The sequence below is a fragment of the Pezoporus wallicus genome, unplaced genomic scaffold, assembly GCF_028554395.1.
Source record: "Pezoporus wallicus isolate ANWC-B61680 ecotype Strahan unplaced genomic scaffold, APGP_CSIRO_Pwel_v1 contig_1035, whole genome shotgun sequence".
Classification (NCBI taxonomy): Eukaryota; Metazoa; Chordata; class Aves; order Psittaciformes; family Psittacidae; genus Pezoporus; species Pezoporus wallicus.
Window position 1 is genome coordinate 2,200,924 of NW_026636811.1, and position 19,437 is coordinate 2,220,360.

Sequence of the window (19,437 nt, forward strand, 5' to 3'; positions counted from 1 at the left end):
ATGCCTTGTTTTTAAGTCCGGAATGCACCTTGCACATTTTGCATGTTTGGTTGTGCTGCTCTGTGACAACCAGCGGATTATGGATCATCCAGTAATGGATGCAATGGAAGCATTTTATGAAATGGAGATTACGGCTTAAAATGTCCAAATCAATTGTAAATGGACCTTTTTGACCTGCAGCGTCATGGGAATCATGATGAATTCCAACCTGCAAATTCAGATCAAAGTACTAACTCAAGCTACAATCAATAAGCAATCGCACCACTGTTGAAGCAGATGCACAGGGAAACCTCACACTGAGTCTGGTTTTGGCATTGTGATTTAATTCAAAATGGTTTAAAGCCAGGAGAAAAGAAATGAAGCTGCTTTGTCTCCTGTGCTCAAGCTTATCAGTTGTGGAAGGGGATCCTGAGAAGTTCTTTATGGCTTGTGAAACAGGGAAAGGACATGTTCTGTATCCCCTCCTGTACTTAGTATCCAGTCCATGGTCAGACAGTCATGTCTCTGAGACTTGACGAATTTTCAGACCTATGGTGGCAAGAAGGTACCTAAGAACATAAGAATGATGTCATCCTGGGTCAGCATAAAGGTATGTTTATCACAGTCTCTGATGCTGGCCAGTAATGCTGAAAAAAATGAATGCAATATGTTAGACATACCAAGAGTGATGCCTCCTTTGGCTGTATTCTACCAACAGGCAGAAGCTGAATCAGCTGTTTCTAAATCATCACACTTACTAGCCCCTGGGGCTCTCCCTGCATGTCTAATGTGTGCAAACAATAATAATAATGGTGATTGTCATTGTTGTTAATACTACATAGAGTGACAGCTCACAGAGTTTAATTTCCTTCTCTTGTGTTTTCTCTTAGCACCACCACGTTGCCTTCCTATATCAGGATAACCAATGGCTACATCACAGTCAAACCTCCCATTTGGATTTCAAACCAGCTGGATCAGAGACCACGTTCAGATCACCCATCCCAGCCTCAGCCTACAAGCTCAGCTTCAGCCAGCCTTTTATGGCCATCAGTAACTTCTCTGCTCTGCGTGGCCATAGCTTCTTTACTCCTGAATCTACTGCAGCCTTCCTGACCACATTAGTATTACTTGCAATCCCTTGGAATAGAGAAGAGAGATAATTTATGAACGAATTGGAGGTTAAGACAACAGTTACAATCTGGACCTTCTCAGTGACTCAGTAGTGCCTTCTAGCTGATTTTGTCTCTTTGCCCAGATACATTTTGAAACTCTAAAGCTTTATTGTAACACTGACTTACATCTTCTTTTTGTAGAAGGATCTTTATTTCCCATAGTGCTATGGGGTTTTGTAAAATACACATGTTCATATAAAGAAAAAAAAACACAAAAAAGAAAAAGAAAAAATGTATTTATTCGACTGGTAAACTTATTTTTCTTGTTGTATATGTTAATAACATCCCTATTAATCAGTAGTGATGGTGAAACAGATAAATTAATATTTTCTATATTTGTTTTCTGACAACTCTGCAAATGTCTGAACTGACACCAGGTGAATGCCTTCTTTCTTTCTTTAACCATTACCTTTTACAGCAGCTGTTCAATAAGTACATTTCTGCTAAACTTCTTTATTTTACTTTCTTTTATCTCATTAACATAGTTTACACTGAGTAAAGAAGGTCCTGCTCTCTGTGGCCTATGCCCATTAGAAAAATAGGTGCATTCCTAACTCGTTAGCTGCTACAACCTAAAATACCAGTTGTTTTTATATGACTTCATAAGTCATTAGTCAAGATAACCCTCTAAATTCTGCTGTTATCCTTAACTAAACTATTTAACGTCTTTGGAAATTACCAATTTCCCTCTTTGCCCTGGGATTAATTCATTAGCTAACACAAATGAAGACACCTTTTTTCTTAATAAAAAATTGCTTTTGAAGTCTGTAATATTCCCACTGGAATTATGTTCTTCTCTCCCTCTTTTTATATAAACACAAACCTAGAACCTTTCCCAGCGTAAATGAGGATAGAACTTGGTCTGTCTGTAGGGTATAAAGATGTAGTGCCCTGTTTATCTGTAGAACTTTGAACCACTTGTATTAATGCAGATGGACAACCCAGAGGGCAAAAAAAAAATCTAGATTCCTCTTCATCTTGCCGTTGTGATGCTTAGAGTTGGTATTTCCATGCTGAATTATGACTTGTCCAAAATCTGTTCAAGAGCACAGGAGTCCAATGAGCCCTGTGTCTCCGTATGGAGACACCTAGAACATTCCTCCATTTTGTAGCCTATGGTACCTCTACTGACTTAGATGGAAAAGTTATGACACCTTGTGCTCACTGAAAGCAGCTACTTTTCATGAATGTGATGAATATGGGAAGAAACCCATGTCCATCTTAAAAACCATTATGCTGTTTAATAAGGTTGATTTTTTCTTTTCCCCCACAAAGCCTTATGAAAAAATCCCTTTGGATGCAACAGTTTCAACCAGAGAAGTAATTTTGCTTGAAATAGTGTTTTTCTTTCTAGGTCATCTACAAACCAACAATCCCAAATATGTGATGAAAACATCAGAGTTAAAAAAGACTCGAAAAACAGAAAAATACAAGGCAACATTTTCCTTACGAAAAAGTAGTGCTTTTTCACCTTGGAAAAAAAAAAATCAGATTATAATGGTTACAATAATACCGATTAAAGGCTGACTGAAAACCATCATGTCAGTTTCCCACCAGCCCTACAGCCTGGGCTCCAGGATTGCAGATGGTTCCATGCAATCTTCAAGCCTGCAGTGAGACATAGCTTAGGAGTCACAGTTTGTTTGTTGTCATACCAGTTAATTCATGTATTAGACAATAAAAAGCGCATAGTTTATTCACATCCATGATGAAATACTGAGCTTTTCCATCCTTCATCCAAACTCACTGTCTTGCAAAGGCTGGGAGAATACAGATAACTTCTTTCTGACTTTCATGACCTCCAGCCTTTGCTCTGCATCTCACAGAAAGTTGTGCAGGTTTGTGGTCAATCTAAGTGAATACAGCAGACAGTGCTATAAGCTACCCTTATTTTATTTCAAGCACAACCATTGATAAGGGTGAACGGAAAACTTTGAGCTTTGCCCCAAACGTGAGCTTCAAGCACACCCTGTGCATACTTTTATATTGTGTATTTTGGCTAGCAGAAGAGTAGAGATGTTAGTTTTGGACAGAAGCCATTCACCTTGCATAATATTTATTGCACAGGGCTGGATATTGGAAACATATTTTGAGAACTTTCATTTTGGTTTTATTTGAGCTATTACCCTAGAAATGCCTTCATTTGAATATAATGGCTTAACAGACCTTGAAATTCAACATTAATGCATTTATAAAGGTGACTGGTTCTCCTGATGTATTCAAGACAGAGATCAGTACTGAATTATAATGTCTTATTTGCAAAAATTGAAATGGAAATAAGGTAGGCCAGTCTTAAGGGTGATAAGTTACATAGTAAAAGTGAACAGCCAACAAACCAAAACCCATTGGATTTTGTTTGTTGTAATCTGATCGAATCCAGAAATGATTCTGTGGTACCATCCCAGAAATAATTCCAGTTGTTGGAAAACTTTTACAATGTAAATAGAAAAGACCACATAAAGATAAGGGAGAGAAAAAAGAGCAGAAAACCACCAACAGCACCAAGACTAGAAATTACAATTCTGTCATTTCCCAAACTGTGACTTTCTCCATAAGCCTCTGGGGCTTTCTTAATATTAGGAGCACACAGATATCTCCACACTCACAGCTGTAGTTACACTGCACAGAATAGTCACTGTTTGTCACCAATGGGGCTTTTTCTCTGTGTCGCTCCTCGACTGGACAGTAATACTCAATATTCAGTAGCTCAGCTACCATGGTATGTTTGGCTATCACAGTATGTAAATAGCTTGGATGTCAAAGTATGTTTTAACTTATATACATTTCCTGGCATTTTGTCCATAATTCCATGACATGAATGAATGTGCTGGAGTGCACCAAGCTCCCTGAGTTTGTCATACTGCAATGCAGGTGTCAAAGCAAGGTGTCTCCTGGCTTTTGGGGTGCACACACCTGACTTCTGTCACCTGAAAGCATTAGGTTACTTGGTCTTATGATGGTCTTCTTTGAAGGAGAAGACTTGCAATAAATACAAGCTTAAGTAGCTCCCCTTAGATCCCAGCTCAGGAACCCCACGTGAATGGGTTCAGCACAGCTCTCTAAGCAAACATATATTCTGTTGTCTCTACCCTAAAGCACAACTTAGGGTAAAATTTCTTTTTCAGTACATGGCATGTAAGCATAGCAATGCTGGAAAATGAGACCCTCACTGTGATTGATAAAATGGATTATTTATTAATCAGCTACAGCGGCCCTATTAACTAAAATACCCTAATGCTGGTTAGCACAGATCTCTGCACATCCATTGCTGTGGATCATGATTATATTCACCATGAGTTTATAAAACGTGTGCATCAGATTTGATAGATGCTCTTGAAGTAACACTGACTACTGGCTTCTTGGGACTTCAGTTTTCTCTATGGGTTCCTTGGAAAACGAGGAACCAACTGCTTCCTTTCTTCCAAAGGACAGCTCAGATTCCATGTAATCACAAGATTCCAGGAGCAGGAGATTTAACAAAATACACATTTTATATAAATATATATATATGTATATATATATGCCCAGTATATATAATGGTAAACATCAGTGATTGATTGATTGATAGGATTTACCTCTGAGAAGCACAATCAAGAGACTCATGCAATGTCTAACAATCAAGACATGATTTTGGATGAGTCCAAAGCTGAATGTTCATATGATTCATCTTTTTAACTCAGCTACAACTGACACCAATACAATTCACTTTATATGTAACTGTAACATTATAAACGAGTACTAATTATCTGCCAAGCTCTTGCCCTGATGGAATAAATATTCCATACCACCAGCAACAGATCTAACTTCCACTCTTCCGTTGTTTTAATGCTTTTCTTGCTTATGTTTAAGTACAGATGCTATATTAACATGCACTGCCACTTGGAGAACCAGTTAGTAAGCTGGGACAGAAGGTATTTTATATTTTATGACTGATGTAGTTCCTCTGCAATCCCTCGGGCTGTTGAATAATGCAATACCTCTTCTGGCAATAAATGATAACATGATTTATGATAACTATGCTTTATACAGGTGTCAAAATCTGCTTTGTTGAACTTCCCTTCCCATTCCTCCAAGATCCAGTGTAATTTAGGAACACCCAAGGTACAGAGCTGTATATTTATTTAAGTTCTTCAATATACAATTGTGGAGAGAGAGATGGAAAGAGGGAGAACTTAATCTGTGTTTAGTGCATTGATTAGTTGAATGATATGACCCAGTCATTACCATATACCACTGTTAGGGAGGAATTTCCCATCATATATTTATGTTAGAGAAACCAAAGTGCCAAAGTTATTATCTCAGCATAAATGTTAGCATTCCAAACTTTGCTTAGTACCATATTCCTATATTATATCCAAAAAGTATATGGGCTTGTCATATCTCTGAAGTGATCAATGTCCCATGGAGTGCTAGAGTTCAGCTTCGATTTAAGCTTGTTTCAGCTTAACTGAAGCAGAAAGTTAATTGCCTAATTTTGAGATCATAGGGTGTATGTATGTGTGTGTGTGCTCATGCACATGCGTGCATGTGTATGTGCGCATAAGCGTGTTGTATGCATGTGTTTTATCCCACCCCAAATGCACCCTTTCCTCTGACTGGCTTTTCAGGAGGCACCTTAATCTAGCTAAAGGCAGAGAGGTCTTTCCAGTAAGTAGTCAATACTGTTCTTCTATAGGAAGGATTAACCATCCCGCAGGTTCGTGCTCACACTGAATTTTAAATGGCATGTTTTGTCAGTTTTCCATTCAAATACATTTCAGATATTTTGTCCCTGTTCTGCCTCCTGCTTTTGTGAACTGTTTTGAAGAGTGTAATAAAAAGATGCTTTCTAATATTATTTTATCAAAATATTTTTGTAGCATAATATATTAATAAAATGTTATTATAAATCCATAGCAAAAGAATCTTGTATGTCTAGGTTCTTTTCTTTGCACTAAAAGACAGGGAATCATCAAAGGGCAACATTCAGTTTGTAGAGCTTGTGCATGCTGCTTCTCTTTTGCCCAGGAACACCATGGGATGGAGGAAATCAGCCTCTGGGGAAGGTTCCTTATAAAATGATGTGGTTTTGTCAAGTCCCTTCCTGCAGAGATGTGGAAACTCTTTTTATTGGAGAGCATTTGCTGCCCCTGGCATGTAACAAACCTAGAGCAGCCTCAGGGTTGGATCTGTGTTGCTCAAACGAAGCCACTGGTTAACCTCATGGCATGCTCTGAGTGGGGCTTGGGCAGAGGGAAAGGCTCCAAATGGCAGATACAGGACCTGAGAGATGTGCTTGCCTCCACCATTTCAAAGGCTCAGTGGGAAAGCACAAAAACAAACCCAAATACAAAGGCCTTTTTGGGGGAGTGCAAGAGCAGGGATCTTGAAGAGCACTGACCTGAATTTGGGGGGAAAACTGATATATGGATGGCACTGAGGCAGAGGGAAAGGTTTGGGATGTTTCACTGTGACATCTGCTCATTTCCACGCTGCCCTGGGTGAGTCCTGCAGCCTTTGGACCAGACACAGGGCATTAACCCCAGTATCCCATACTGTGCACAAGCAGATTCACCTCCCCTTCCCAGGCAGTGAAGGACAGGCAAGAAAGTGCCCTGGCAAGCTCTGCAAGACAGTTATTTTCAGTAGTAAGAGGACCTTTGTCAGCCGGAGTGAAAGCAGAACCAAGCTCTTCCCTTTTAACGACTCCCTTCCCTCACTACTAAATCCATTTGCCAGGATACTTATGGTTGTAAAACATCATTGAACGCTATGGAGCTACAGCGGGACGTTAGTTACTGTCACCTCTAGCGCTGCCCTTGGGAAGCACAGAATCGGCTCTCACATTGGGTAAGGGGCAGCAGAGGTGGGAAGCCATCCCTTTGGCACGGAGTAGCTGGAGTGTGGGGAAAAGCCCGGCTGAAGCATCTGCATTCAGTCCTGGTGGCTGCAGGAAGTGCTTTTCCCCAGTGCAAACAATTGGTGTCCTTTGAACCGCTGTTGCTGCTGCTGCTGGCAAATAAAGTAATACTGGAGCTGTGGCTCCACTGGGGCTGAAGCAGAAGGTACCGCTCCACACTGAGATACAGGGATTTACTCATGTTTCTTGGCATATTCCTCTTTCTTGCATCCAAATCCTGCCTTACAGCTGACATTGCAGACTTCTTGCTGATCGCAGCATCATTTGCTTCTTAATTATGTGCTAAGTAAGTCATTTAGTCTTTAACACACCATTTTGAGAGGACTCCACCAGCGAAGCTGTTTCAGAAATATCCACTGTAGGAAATGTAGTGGGAAGTATAAACACTTTAACTGAGCTAACCACGGCATGGGAAGGAATTGCTGTTGCAAAGCAGAGGGGAACCTTTCTAAAAGCATAGTTTAAAAAGAGCCCATCTATTGCCATACCAAGCAGTCAAAGCTGCTTGCCATCTCTATTCTGGGACTTGCAGCTTGCAATGTGTGGTCCAACCATCATCTTAACCCTGCCCTGTCCACTTTTGCACTGCCAGCTATCCCTGCTCCTGGCCAGTCTCAGGCTACCACATCCCATTGCTCTTAAGGGTCATGTTCAGTCACAGGTCTGAAAACAATACAGACCTTCAGCCAGCAGAGCCAGATACTGGCTCAGTGGTGCCGTTTGCTTAAGCTTCTCCTTCCCTTGACCTCTTTCTGTGCTCCTAGACTGTCATTGCAGCTTTTTACTCTAACTTGAGATTTTCCTGTTTATAGATTTGCACCGGAAAGAGGGGAAACTGTGATGAGAAAAGTTCAGGGCAGAAGATAGGGTTTCTTGTTGAATAGCTTAGCGTCTGCATTGCCGCATAGCAGCCTATCTCCTTTTTGGATCGGTGCTTTCCAGTTCCCAAACCACCTGAATGCCACCCATAATTGCTCCCCACACTGAGCGGGCTGGAAGGAGTATTTCACTAAATGAAGGCCTCTGTGTGCTCTCTGTGTTTCTGTCTGCTCAGTAGTTTCCAATTGTTTCAGCTTGTGACCTTCTAGTGTTTTCCACTGAGAGTGCAGACCTCTGGCTGTACTCGTAATGCATATAACACCTTTTCTCAGTCTATTGCAGTGTAGCATTAGGCCAGGGATCCCCAAGGGCTTGTGGACCACAGCCAGATGTCCCTGAGCAGAGGTTTGCACCGCTGCCCTGCACCCTTCTTTGATCTAGGCTAACGATGGATGGCTTCGGCACAGCATCTCGGTACAGAAACACCCAACCACAGCCCAGCCTGCTGCCTTATTTCTTTGTTTCTTCATTTATTTTTATTTTAACCAGTTTGAGCTTAAATTAAAACGCAGATTGCTGTTGGTCCTCTCTTCCTAATGAGTATTTAAATGGGAGGAAAACACTCGAGAGACCTTCTGCCTTTGGTCTATAGCCTTTGGTCTATAGCAGAGAATTCAAGCATAAAATGCCTGCGTGTCTTCCTCTTTTGGCAAGTCTCATATTCTATTTTCTCGAGCACGTTGTGCTGTGAACAACACACCTAATGAAGACTTTGGGGGTTTTTAGCACATGGCTCTCCTTCACCCCACTGCAGATGATTTGCCAGTATTTATTAATGACTGAACTTACTACCTCTCCCTGAGCAGAGGTACTAATAAAGCTTCCCTGTTATCTAGTGCCTGCTGCCTATTCTCATGGAACTCCTAGAAATTATTATATTTGAGACCTTCAACCCCATGTGAGCAGTTCCAAACCTTGCTAGCGAAGGGGCAGTTCGAGCACGATGATCACATAACCATCACTGGTTTAGAAACGAGGTTGGTTATAGTGTGACTTACAGGCAAATGTATATGAGGCAGCACATCTGAAGGAAAACACATCATCGCTTGTGAACTTAATCACCACTGAATCAGGGCAGAGCTGTTCCTACTGCACCTGATTTGTGGAGGGACTGAACATGTCATACCAAGCTGGGGGAAAGCTGGAGTTTAGCTTAACGTTACGGCAGTCTGTGCTCCAGACTCATCTCAAAGATGTGCCCGTCTAACGTAGCCACAAAAAAGAGCTCCGCAGCATCTCCAGGGGCTCAACTGGAGCAAAGCGGACCACTGAGAAATATATTAAAAGATCAGGGCCCAGATGGATGTGCAGATGGAGCCACAGGAACTCCAAAAATCACAGGGGATGTCCAAAGGCAAACATAACCAGACACCCACAAGTCTACTGCCAGTAATGGAAACAATAGTAATGGAAAACATAGTATGTGTTTAGATTGCTAAATAGCTGGATGGTGGAAATACGATTACTTAATTTCACTGGGGTCTTAAACTATAAAACACTGAGACCTTATTGAGCATTACAAATTCTGTATTAGTCTTCTTAATGTACTCTTTCTCCCACTACAAAGAAGAGCTTTTTAATATCTCCCTGTACATTTAGTGAGGGAGTTTCAGGTACTGGGTTTTGGAGGGCAAATATGCACAGGCTTGGATAAAAAGGTGCCCAGCAGCCACATTGTGCTACATCTGCACTAGCCCATGGCATCTCATGCACCCAAGGGTGCTCTTTGTGTCAGCACTAGAATGTCTCAAGAGCACTGCTGTATGAGACTCAAGTGTCAGGACTTCAGGATGATGAGGCAGACCTCAAGGCCAGTGTCCTGGCATTACAGCCATACTTTTACAGCTGTAAAAACATGAGTCGGGCCCCAAAATCAGGTACATCTTTGATTTAACCTGTGCCTATACAACAGTCTGTACGACTAACAAACCACTCTGCCCTATCCATAGGTTTAAAACCTTGTAAACTGCACTATGCGTGCAGGTTTGGTGAGAGTTTTAGCCAACATCCAGTCAAAAGCCTTCCACTAACTGCCCTGAGCTTTGCGTTATGTCCTGATCAACTGATTCATTTGAGCAGCAGGTCCCCATCCTGCAGTCTCAAATACCTTGCTCCTCAGCATGCCAGCTCTTCATTAGGTTGGGCTGCACCTTTGGATGCAAGCCATCATCCAAAGCACTGCACTTCATTCCATTTTCCACGTTTAACAAGGATATGGTTAAAATGGCAGAACAAATTGCACAGAGCCAAACCTCCATCGAGCTGATTTCCAGAGGAATGATAACAACAATAACTGCAACAGCGAGTTCATGCTCACAGCTCTCATTCACACCTGGAGCTCCCTTCCTTCTTGGAATGAAATGCATTTTGAACAAAGGGACCAAGATAATGCGCTAAAACATCAACAACAGGCAGATAGAGGCAAAGCAAATGAAAGACACATGTAGGAAGGAAAGTGGGAGCTTTCTGCTTTGATTTGCACAGGTCCCATATCTTTATTGTCCTAAGGAGCATCAGTTTGTTGTCCCAACAGTATCAGATCTCCAGTCCTTATGTGTGACTTAGATTCACGTTTTCTTTCTTCATATGAAAGCCATTGGTTTTAATTATAACATGTTGGATACCCAACCCCAACTAGCTCTATGTGGCTGAATTATTTGAACAGCAGTGCAGTAGGGCCCTTTTTCTTTCCAGAGATCTCTGCAGCTGTTTGTCTTGGCAAGAACAGGTCTGTCCCAAGCTCCATCCTGTGCAAAGTCCTTTCCACCCACTCAAGCAAGGCTTTCATGAGCATTCACCTCATTTTTAATGGAAGCATTATTATTTTCTATTTTGCACTGGCAAAAATAATTCTCACAAGGGGAAGAGACAGAAACTCACACCTACCCATTTTCCTTGAACAAACTCTCTTCATCCAAACTGTAGGAAGTAAGCAAATTCAAGGAATTTGCCAACAATTGTTTTTCTCTTAGCAGTGATTGAGACCAAAAGTAGACACAGAGCCTTGTGATATCATCTCTCAACCAGAAGGATCCTCTTGAAGACACATTAGTTCAGATAATATTTGCACTGCAAACACAATGGTGGTGGTTGTGTGGTTATGTGCTGGACAATGCTGTTTGTGTTCCCTGGCTGTGCATGAGCCTCAGGGCAGGACCCAACCCACACAATGACTTTATCCTGCTGCTGCCTTTCCCTCCAAGGGAAATGCAAGCAGCTCATGAAGAGCCAAGCATTTGTTTGGGGTTTTTTGACCCTGTTTGTGGCAATGTGCACTGAGTATGATCTGCCCCTACTGAGCCCATGAGGGAAGGCAGATAGAGATCTCTATGCAGAGACTGAGGCTAGAGGTTAGGCTTGGTTCCCCATCGCTGTGGGCTTAATGATGATGCACCAGCAGCTGGGTTTTTCCCTGTGGCTCAGCAGGCCTTGTCAAAAGATACGTGAAGTGAGATCATGGTGCATGTGGAGAGAGTAAAATTCTGAGATCTGGCTGGTTTCTCAACATAATCCTTATCTTAACTTTCCTTGAAACCTCAACCTTCCAGGGCCACCTTTATCCAAAAGCATTGACACAAAGGGAGGGGAAAAAAAGGATAAAGTATTGGTGTTAATGGAAGACTCAGACATGAAGAGAAAAGTGTATACCAGGTTTAGAGTCTCTGTAGTCTGCTGCCAGCAACAGGCTCTGCTTGAAAGGAAAGTACCTATCTCAGCATGAGGTCAAGAGGAATAATAAAACTCCAGTCATTCAGAGGCAGGGAAGAGGAGAAAAACACTCATAAATGTGCTGGATTATGTTTCTCTTGAACTTTTAAAATAATCTTTTTCTCCTGCCCAGAGATTAGTCACAGACACAAATGATACCATATCTGTGAAAAAAGTTGGATGGATGGAATGATCTCTGGGGAGAAGGAGAGGAGGAAGGGAGCAGACACATACTACTCCATGTGCTGTTCTCACCTTCCCCTTTCACTGAGCCTGACTGTACAAATGAAAGAGTCAAGTGGAAAATTAAGAGCCAAATGGAAAAGACAAGCGTTTGGGTCCTACCTAACACCAGTGGGGAGCTTTCCATTGCTGCCTTCTGGGTTCAGGGCACTGACCTCACTGCTCTGTGATCTCCTAAGGGCTCCCACTCTGCAAGAAGCTTGATTTCTCCCAGAGGTCCCAGTTAAATGCTTTTCAACACATTTTTCCAGACTCAAAATGGAAAAGAAAAAACTAAGGGACTAATGAAAGTATGCTCATAAATGCCATTCTTTGGGAAAGGCTAGCGCTTGCTATGGTTTTCAAAACAAAACTCCAGTTCTTCCAACTACTTCTGAAGCACCGAGTTAGACTTCACAGCACCCAGAGGTGTCACGTAAAGAACAACCTCAGCCCCATCTTAATAAGGTGGGAAAACGAGGTGGACAGAGGATTTTATGGCATGCCTGAAATCACAAGGGACAGCTATGGGAGCAGGATTCGAAAGGCAGCCCTTCCTCTGTGGTACACTGTTCTCAGAAGCATGGCTCATTTATTTCAATTAATAGAGCTTTATAAGGGCTCCCTTGCCTCCTTTTTCTGGCACGAATTACTGCAAAGACAGTGAATTAAAAGCACCAAAGGGCATCATTTTCATTTAGTGTTTAAAGAAGCTCTTCCCATAAAAGCAGAGTATGTGAAACTTGCCCAGAAGACTAAATTTAGGAATAACCTAAAGGATTAGAACAAAAACATAAACGTCTTTAAAATCCTTTCTAACACAAGACTGACCTGACAGCTGTGCCTTGGAGTAGTCTTTCTGTATAATACCAGTCAAGTAGTTCAACCAGGGACCGGTTCCTGTCACAACATTCACTCAAGCGCTGCAGGATTATGGGTTTCCCCAACCACATGAGATTAAATTCTTTAAAAAGCATAAAACTAACGCATGTAGTCCACTGCCTCCTCATTTTCCCTCTCCAAAAACATGCAAAGTGGGATTCAGTTAATGTACCATGCACTGTCTGAAAGCTGTCACCCAAGCTTGCTTCTTTCAGTGGTGCAGCCCAGACTGACTCTTCCCTTAGAGAAATATCCCTTGTTTATGTGATTTGTTGTCAGCTATTTTAACAGATGCTGTTGTGCTTGGTTCCAGCCAGCTTCTGCCCTGAAAATGCAGTTACAGGAGTAATGTTTGCAAAGGTATTTCAGTTTGTGAACTGAACACCTATGAAGGGTGACTAACTTCAAAACCATAAAAAACCCTAAACCAAATCAAAACTAAATCTCAACAACAGCTTATTCAATGTTTGTGCAGCTCCACTGTTTGCTGTGACCACACAAAGTATCTCTGATGTGGCAGGGATGTATTAGGGCACAACTTGCCAGGCAAGGACAAGGTGCAGTATGAGCTGTAACCTCCACCTGAAACACTTCCACTGCAGGATCTGCCCAGAACTTGACCATGTCAAAACTTACTGTTTCCTAGAGTTAGATCCCATCGTCATCATCCACATAATATATCTGAGTTAGAATTGCAGGACTGGGTGATGCTGAGACATTCAGTGAATGCCCCTAACCTTGGCTGACGTTTTTATTATATATATATATGTATATACACACACATATATATAAGGTCAAATCAAAATAGCCCAAGTTAAGATATAAATCTGTAGATTTTAACTTTGACTTGGAATGACTTCTTGTTACAATGCAGTTTCACACTGTAAGTTAAGAATGAAAAAAAGCAACATGGTTTGACTTTGTACTAAATAAATAGCCTTACATGAACCAACCCAATTTTCAGTTTTGTTTTTCATCTTAAAGTACCAAAATAGTAATACATCTGTCATTGATTAACAGAAGTGTTTAAATGTCAATGAATGGAAATCAACATCTCTACTCTACGTGAAAGCACTGTAGATGTTATAGGTTCACTGTTGACTTGCATCTCCCCTCTATCCTACAAAATCATTCCCTTTTCATGGTTTTGAGGCCAGGAAATTGACTTTGCTTAGCTTTTTTAAGGGCCTCTATAGGTAGGGCCTTTGAAGTACTTCCTTCTGAGCTTATTAAATAATTGCTAATGGAAGGGCTCTATCTAAATCAAACTTCTTGTAATCCTCTCATACTTGAGACTGCTGAAGACCTCCACTCAGTTCTCTTTCTTAGCAAACACTACCCTGAATGCAGTCACTGTGTGGCGCAAAATGTCATTGCAACGTGATAATTTGATGATGATGATGCTGAAGTGCTGGGCTGCGCAAAGTAATAATCTTTGGTTAAACCATAATCACAGCACTGGAAACCATTGGTTAATCATGGAAACTTCATATTCAGTGTGGTCTCCTGTGCTGTTCCAAGATATTATGAGAAATGGCCATAAGCAGGCTGACAGGAATGTATTTATGCTGTTATTCACATCTTGTGGCAGGCACACCACATGCCAGAGGTCATTGGCTTGTGGTTTGTTTTGAAAAACAGGGTTCATGAGTAAGACCCAGTGTTTGAAGATGAAAATGTCTGCAGCCCTCTGTTCTATTTATTAGGAGAAATGAGATTCATTTCCATAAATTGTACTCTCCCTTGCCCATGATTTCTTCCATGGCAGTAGTCTGAAGTGATGCTTCATGACATCAGGTGAATTTACCACATGCTGCTAATACGTGCTACAGGTACCAAAACAACAGCCCTGATTTATGCCAAGGCAGACCAGCTACCAGCCTCTCATCAGGAAATGAAGCCTGGCATGGCACCAGCGGGTGGTGAGCTGCAATGAGGATCTACAAGCTGTAGATGATCTCGCAATGGTCTTGTTTCACTCTGAGGTCTCTGTGCATCGGGACTGAGCTCTCTGGGGAGCCGTGTGAAGAGCTGTGGAGGACCACTCTGTCATGCTGTCCTCATTAGGGTTGCTGAGCCCATGCCATGGCTAACACCAGTGAGGCAAGAGCCTCAGGCCAAAAGTGGTGGGGAAATAGCAGAAAACTCATCCTAAATTCCCTGAATGCACAGGTGCTGAGGCTTGAGGATTCCATGATTGTGTTGAAACAATGGTCTGGAATCCATGGAATGGGCAAGTGTGCTAGTTATTCCAACCTTAAAAGAGGCCTCTAAGCAGGAGGGGAAAGCCCACATCTGATCTGTCTCCACTGACCACAATGGAGGCAACATTCTCCATGCTCCAGCTTTCAGACAATGACACGTTGTGGAGCTTAAACCCATCCACAGGCTGTGGATCTCTGTGGATCCCATTTTAGCTAGCCATGCTTCCTCATGCTTCTCCTCTGCCCTGGGAAAGAGATGCACAAAGCCAGCTCAGCACTGAAACAGCAGCGCAGTGAACTGCCTCTTGCTTTTGTAGTTGCTGAACAGCTGTTTCAGCTGTGACATAACTGCTTTTAAACTTCAAAAGATATCTGTTTCTGAGCTGAAAACATACAGATTATTTCATAGAAAAGCAAGGGTGAGATGTTAGAGGGCCATGGAGCAGGTAATGGACACAGTGGAATTGGAGAGTACACATAACATCTTGTCAGCTCCATTTCTACTTGGCTTTCCCGCCTGCAATTTTTTCTCAAGCAATAACCTCGTCCATGCCAACAGTCTGCTATTTCATCTGCTGGTAGCCATGCTGGAATGTGTTTGCTTTGGGAGTTATTGTGTGCATTTCTGGCGGGCTCAAAGGACAGATAAAACCCGGTGCCCAGCTCAGCGGAGTAGTTTCTATTAACGTGAGTGAACTCACTAGTGAAAAATTCCCTTAAATAACTGGATCTTTTGCAAAGCCAATGTGGTTTAGACTTTCTGGGGATAGGGGGAGTTGAAGCATGACCAGACACAGCTCAGCTGTTTCATGCTACCTGCTGCCCCTGGGAAAACCTTTTGATGCCAGTTGGTACAGGATGGGCGCATGCAAAGCTCATACAGACTAGGCTTGGAGGTCTTCAAAGACACAGAGGGTGCCCAACTTGTTCAGATAGTTGTAAGGCAGCACTCTGTGACACTGGAGCTCCACCCAAAACTGCGACAATAAAATGATGGGCTTGTGTTACTGCAAAACCTGATTATTGTCTTATTGGTCTATGCAAGGAAGAGGAAAGGGATTTTATTAAATGCAAACAAACACACAAACAACCTGATTCCTGTCTGGAGCTACATCACCAGACCCCAAGTTTTTCTGTTTCCGTGCAATGGGAATCCTTTTTTTTTTCCATGAATGATGACTGAAAGCTTCATCATGCAAACAGCTCTCTGAACTAAATGGCTGAATTAACTCACTGATGCTGGCAGCTAGAACACGGTGAAGGAAGAGAGGTATAAGAAAAAGAGGTGCTATGTTTAAAAACGAGCAAAAAGTCTCTCAACCGCCAAACCCACAGTTAGTGGAGGGACGTGGTGGTGGTTCCAGACTGTGGCAGTGAAAAGCAATGATTGTTCAGCTCTTTTGGGAGAAGGGAAACGCACTTCAGCAGCATCATTAGCCAATTCGTCGTAGTGGCACTCCTGTGAAGGAGAACCCTCATGAGTGTGTGAAATGGGATGAGCTCCTGACACAATGGACAGCAAACCTGAAAAGTGTGGTGGAGGTGTGAAAGATCCTGGTGGATCCTTCCCATGGATTTCAGGGGCTGGAGGTACCTCAGGCACATGAGATTAGGTGTATGGGGATCTGCTGTTTTGCTTCTACCCTGTGGACCATCTCCCTGGAGAGGAAATTGATGGTCCCTTCTTTCACCTGAAGGACACTGGGGACAACAAAGCAAACAGTGCAATATGCTGAGTACAAATGGTTGCAGTTTAAACCCAGATCTAGTGTGCCAATGTGCATGGAATACTTCACATATAATACCTTTATGTTAGGAAACACATTAGCGACTAAGAAGGCTCTGACATGAGTCACCTCAGCCTCTGTTGAAATCCTTGCGCTGGCACCGATCAGCTCTTGGATATTTTCAGGGCAAACTCATGAGCTAGGCATCCATTACAAGATTAGCGAGGGAAGAAAACCTCACACAACCAACATAGCCTTCAGGAACAGCACAGGGAATATACTGGGAAGTATTTCCACATCACTGAAAGCATTTGCTTGGAAGCCTTACACTGGGTCCACTATTGCTGTCGGGTATTGCAACTCCAAAAGAAATGTAATTAGCCCTCAGTTCCAGATTAAGGTTTACAATGTGCTGCTCTGTCCTTTGACTAACTATCCTTGTGTAAATTCATTCTGGCATCAGTCATTTGTGTAGGTGGATGGTTTGGAGACGAATTCATGCTAAGTCCAGAGCCAAAGATTGTGAGAAGAAAACTGATGGTTCTCCACCCAAAAACCACAGCGTTCCTCAAGCCTAATTCCAGAGGGCAGGCTAAGTGCTGCTCTTCAAGCACTTGTGGCTCAAATGCAGGCCAAGAACTGCTGCTGGGCTGTGGCACAGGAGCAGCAGAGGTGTTGCCCCAGGGGATGCCAGGTAATTTGGATCCTCCAGGCACAAAGGGAGATGACAGGGATAGCAAAGCACACAGATCCCCAGCCCAGGTAATAAGGCTGAATCCCCAGTGCACTGCCCTGCAGGCAGCCTTTAACCTCTGCATCTCTCATTTTTCATTTGCAATAGAATAGAGCAAACTGCAGACAGCAGATATCAGCATCTGCATTCCCACATGCTCAGGTCTAATACCCTGGTCTGGAGCAGGTCATGATCTGTACCCTGATCTGTGACACATTATTTATCCTTTTGCTTATCAGAGATCAGTATGATACTAATTTTCCCTGTAAACAGTGTGCTTTGTGCTAGGGGTGAGACTTGGCTGTTGTAAGGAAATTGCAAAAGCAACACAGTTATAACTCCAAAATTATTTCAGATAAATACTGTGCTGATATACAGGGAGATTTTATTTATGTCATGTGCAATTAGATTTGTTTCCACCTTTTGAAAGGAGCGTTTCAGTCCAGAGTAAGAAGAGTGAAACACACACAAGCAGCAGGAGGACACAGCCAGAAGCTTTCCATTCATCCAGAGAAGAAAGAGCTCTTACATTGTGAAAGGGAGCCTCCTGTTGTCTTCCAACTGGCATTTTCTGGCCAGCTGAAAGCTAAAATAACCCTTCCTTTATGTTTTCAATACTGTGATCTAATGGCTAAATGGATTTTTAGTACAAAGCATAATTTCCTCCTTTGGTTTCAGTCATCACTTAATGGAAAAAAACCCTAATAATATTGATTGCCATAACATTCTGCTTACATCCCAAACAGTGGCTGCTCAGAGGAAGTGAACAGATTGTCTTATAGTGCTGCATAATAATAATAATAACAATAATAATAATAACAATAATAATAATAGTGTATTGCGGCTGGCTGCCTGGAGCTGCTCCACACTCGCACTGTGCAGGTCAGAAAGCACCATTAATTTTTGCATGGTACACGGTTCTCCTCCCCTCACATCTTGCTAAAGGAAGGCACAGCATCCCAGCTCCCCAAAGTTTAGCTAAAGACCAGTGATTCTCACTGCACTATGCAGTGGCATTGCTGAAGATGACCTGAGAGTGAAGGCACATTGTAACCTCTTGAGAAATTGCCTTCTTGCTTTGCGTTAGACACTTGTGATGCCCAGGACCTGGATGATGCTCCTAGCAGACTGATTCTGCCAAGAAAAACACATGTAGCTTTAGGCATGGAGAGCATTGGTGCATTGAGGCCATAGTGAGGGTGAAGAGCAGCACAAACCCTAAATGGGCCTGAGCTTTGCCCTGGGGTGATGGCCTCCAAAGGCTGAGGAACAGCAGCAGTAGGGTATGAAAGTAAAGAGAGCAAAAGGATTTGGGTGCTCTAGCACAAAACTTGAAGACACCTCAAATCTTAACTCGTGCACCAAGAGATGCTAAAGGGACAGCATGCAGTGCATCAACACAGCTCCTAGGACCGACTTAAGCAGGGCAGTGGTGGGAACAGCTTGGGGGCTTACAAGGACACAACATCCCACAGCATCAACCACTTCCACTCATGCTATGCACATGCTCTGCAAATGTTTGGGGCCATCTTAATTTTCCTTGGCTGCCCCTATTGTAGCAGAAGCATCATTGCTCTGAAGGGGCAGTTGAATGGGAGAAGCACAACACCACTGAAGGTGGGGAACGGAGATCAGCATTCTCCTCAGGAAATTCAAGAAACACATCTGGAAAGGGAAGCTGCATATTGGACGTGTTTCACTATGGAAAGAAAATGACTTTTAAATTCTAAAATTAAAGAAGTTTGTGGACAGAAAAGTCCTGGAAGTTAACTGAGTTCGTATCTGCCATTAATGTTCCCTATAAAGAGATGTTCCTGCTTCTCTGCTCCACTAGTCGTGGCTTTCATGCCCGCTTCAGTATTTGCCTGTTGACCTCTTCAGGCAGATTGATGGCCCAGCTGAAATTAAATTCATGGGCACAACCCTTCCCTGACCGAGGCTCACCTCTTTAGATGGATCTAAGTCCATAGCTCCCACTGAAGAGCAAGGGAGAGAAGGTGTTGAAGTAATTTGGGAAGATCTAAACTTAGGA

General features: G+C 42.5%; 1 protein-coding gene and 1 long non-coding RNA gene across 2 annotated transcripts in view; one reads left to right on the plus strand and one right to left on the minus strand.

The window, feature by feature from the left end:
- TRABD2B (TraB domain containing 2B) overlaps nucleotides 1–1,927 on the plus strand; it is a 290,814-nt gene extending 288,887 nt beyond the window's left edge. Inside the window, exon 7 of the mRNA XM_057401805.1 lies at nucleotides 870–1,927. Coding sequence (XP_057257788.1) covers nucleotides 870–1,092 — 223 coding nt within the window. The 3' untranslated portion in view covers nucleotides 1,093–1,927. The remainder of the gene's footprint in view (nucleotides 1–869) is intronic.
- Nucleotides 1–19,437, minus strand: part of LOC130595246 (uncharacterized) — a 241,969-nt gene that overhangs the window by 14,063 nt on the left and 208,469 nt on the right. The window lies entirely within an intron of this gene.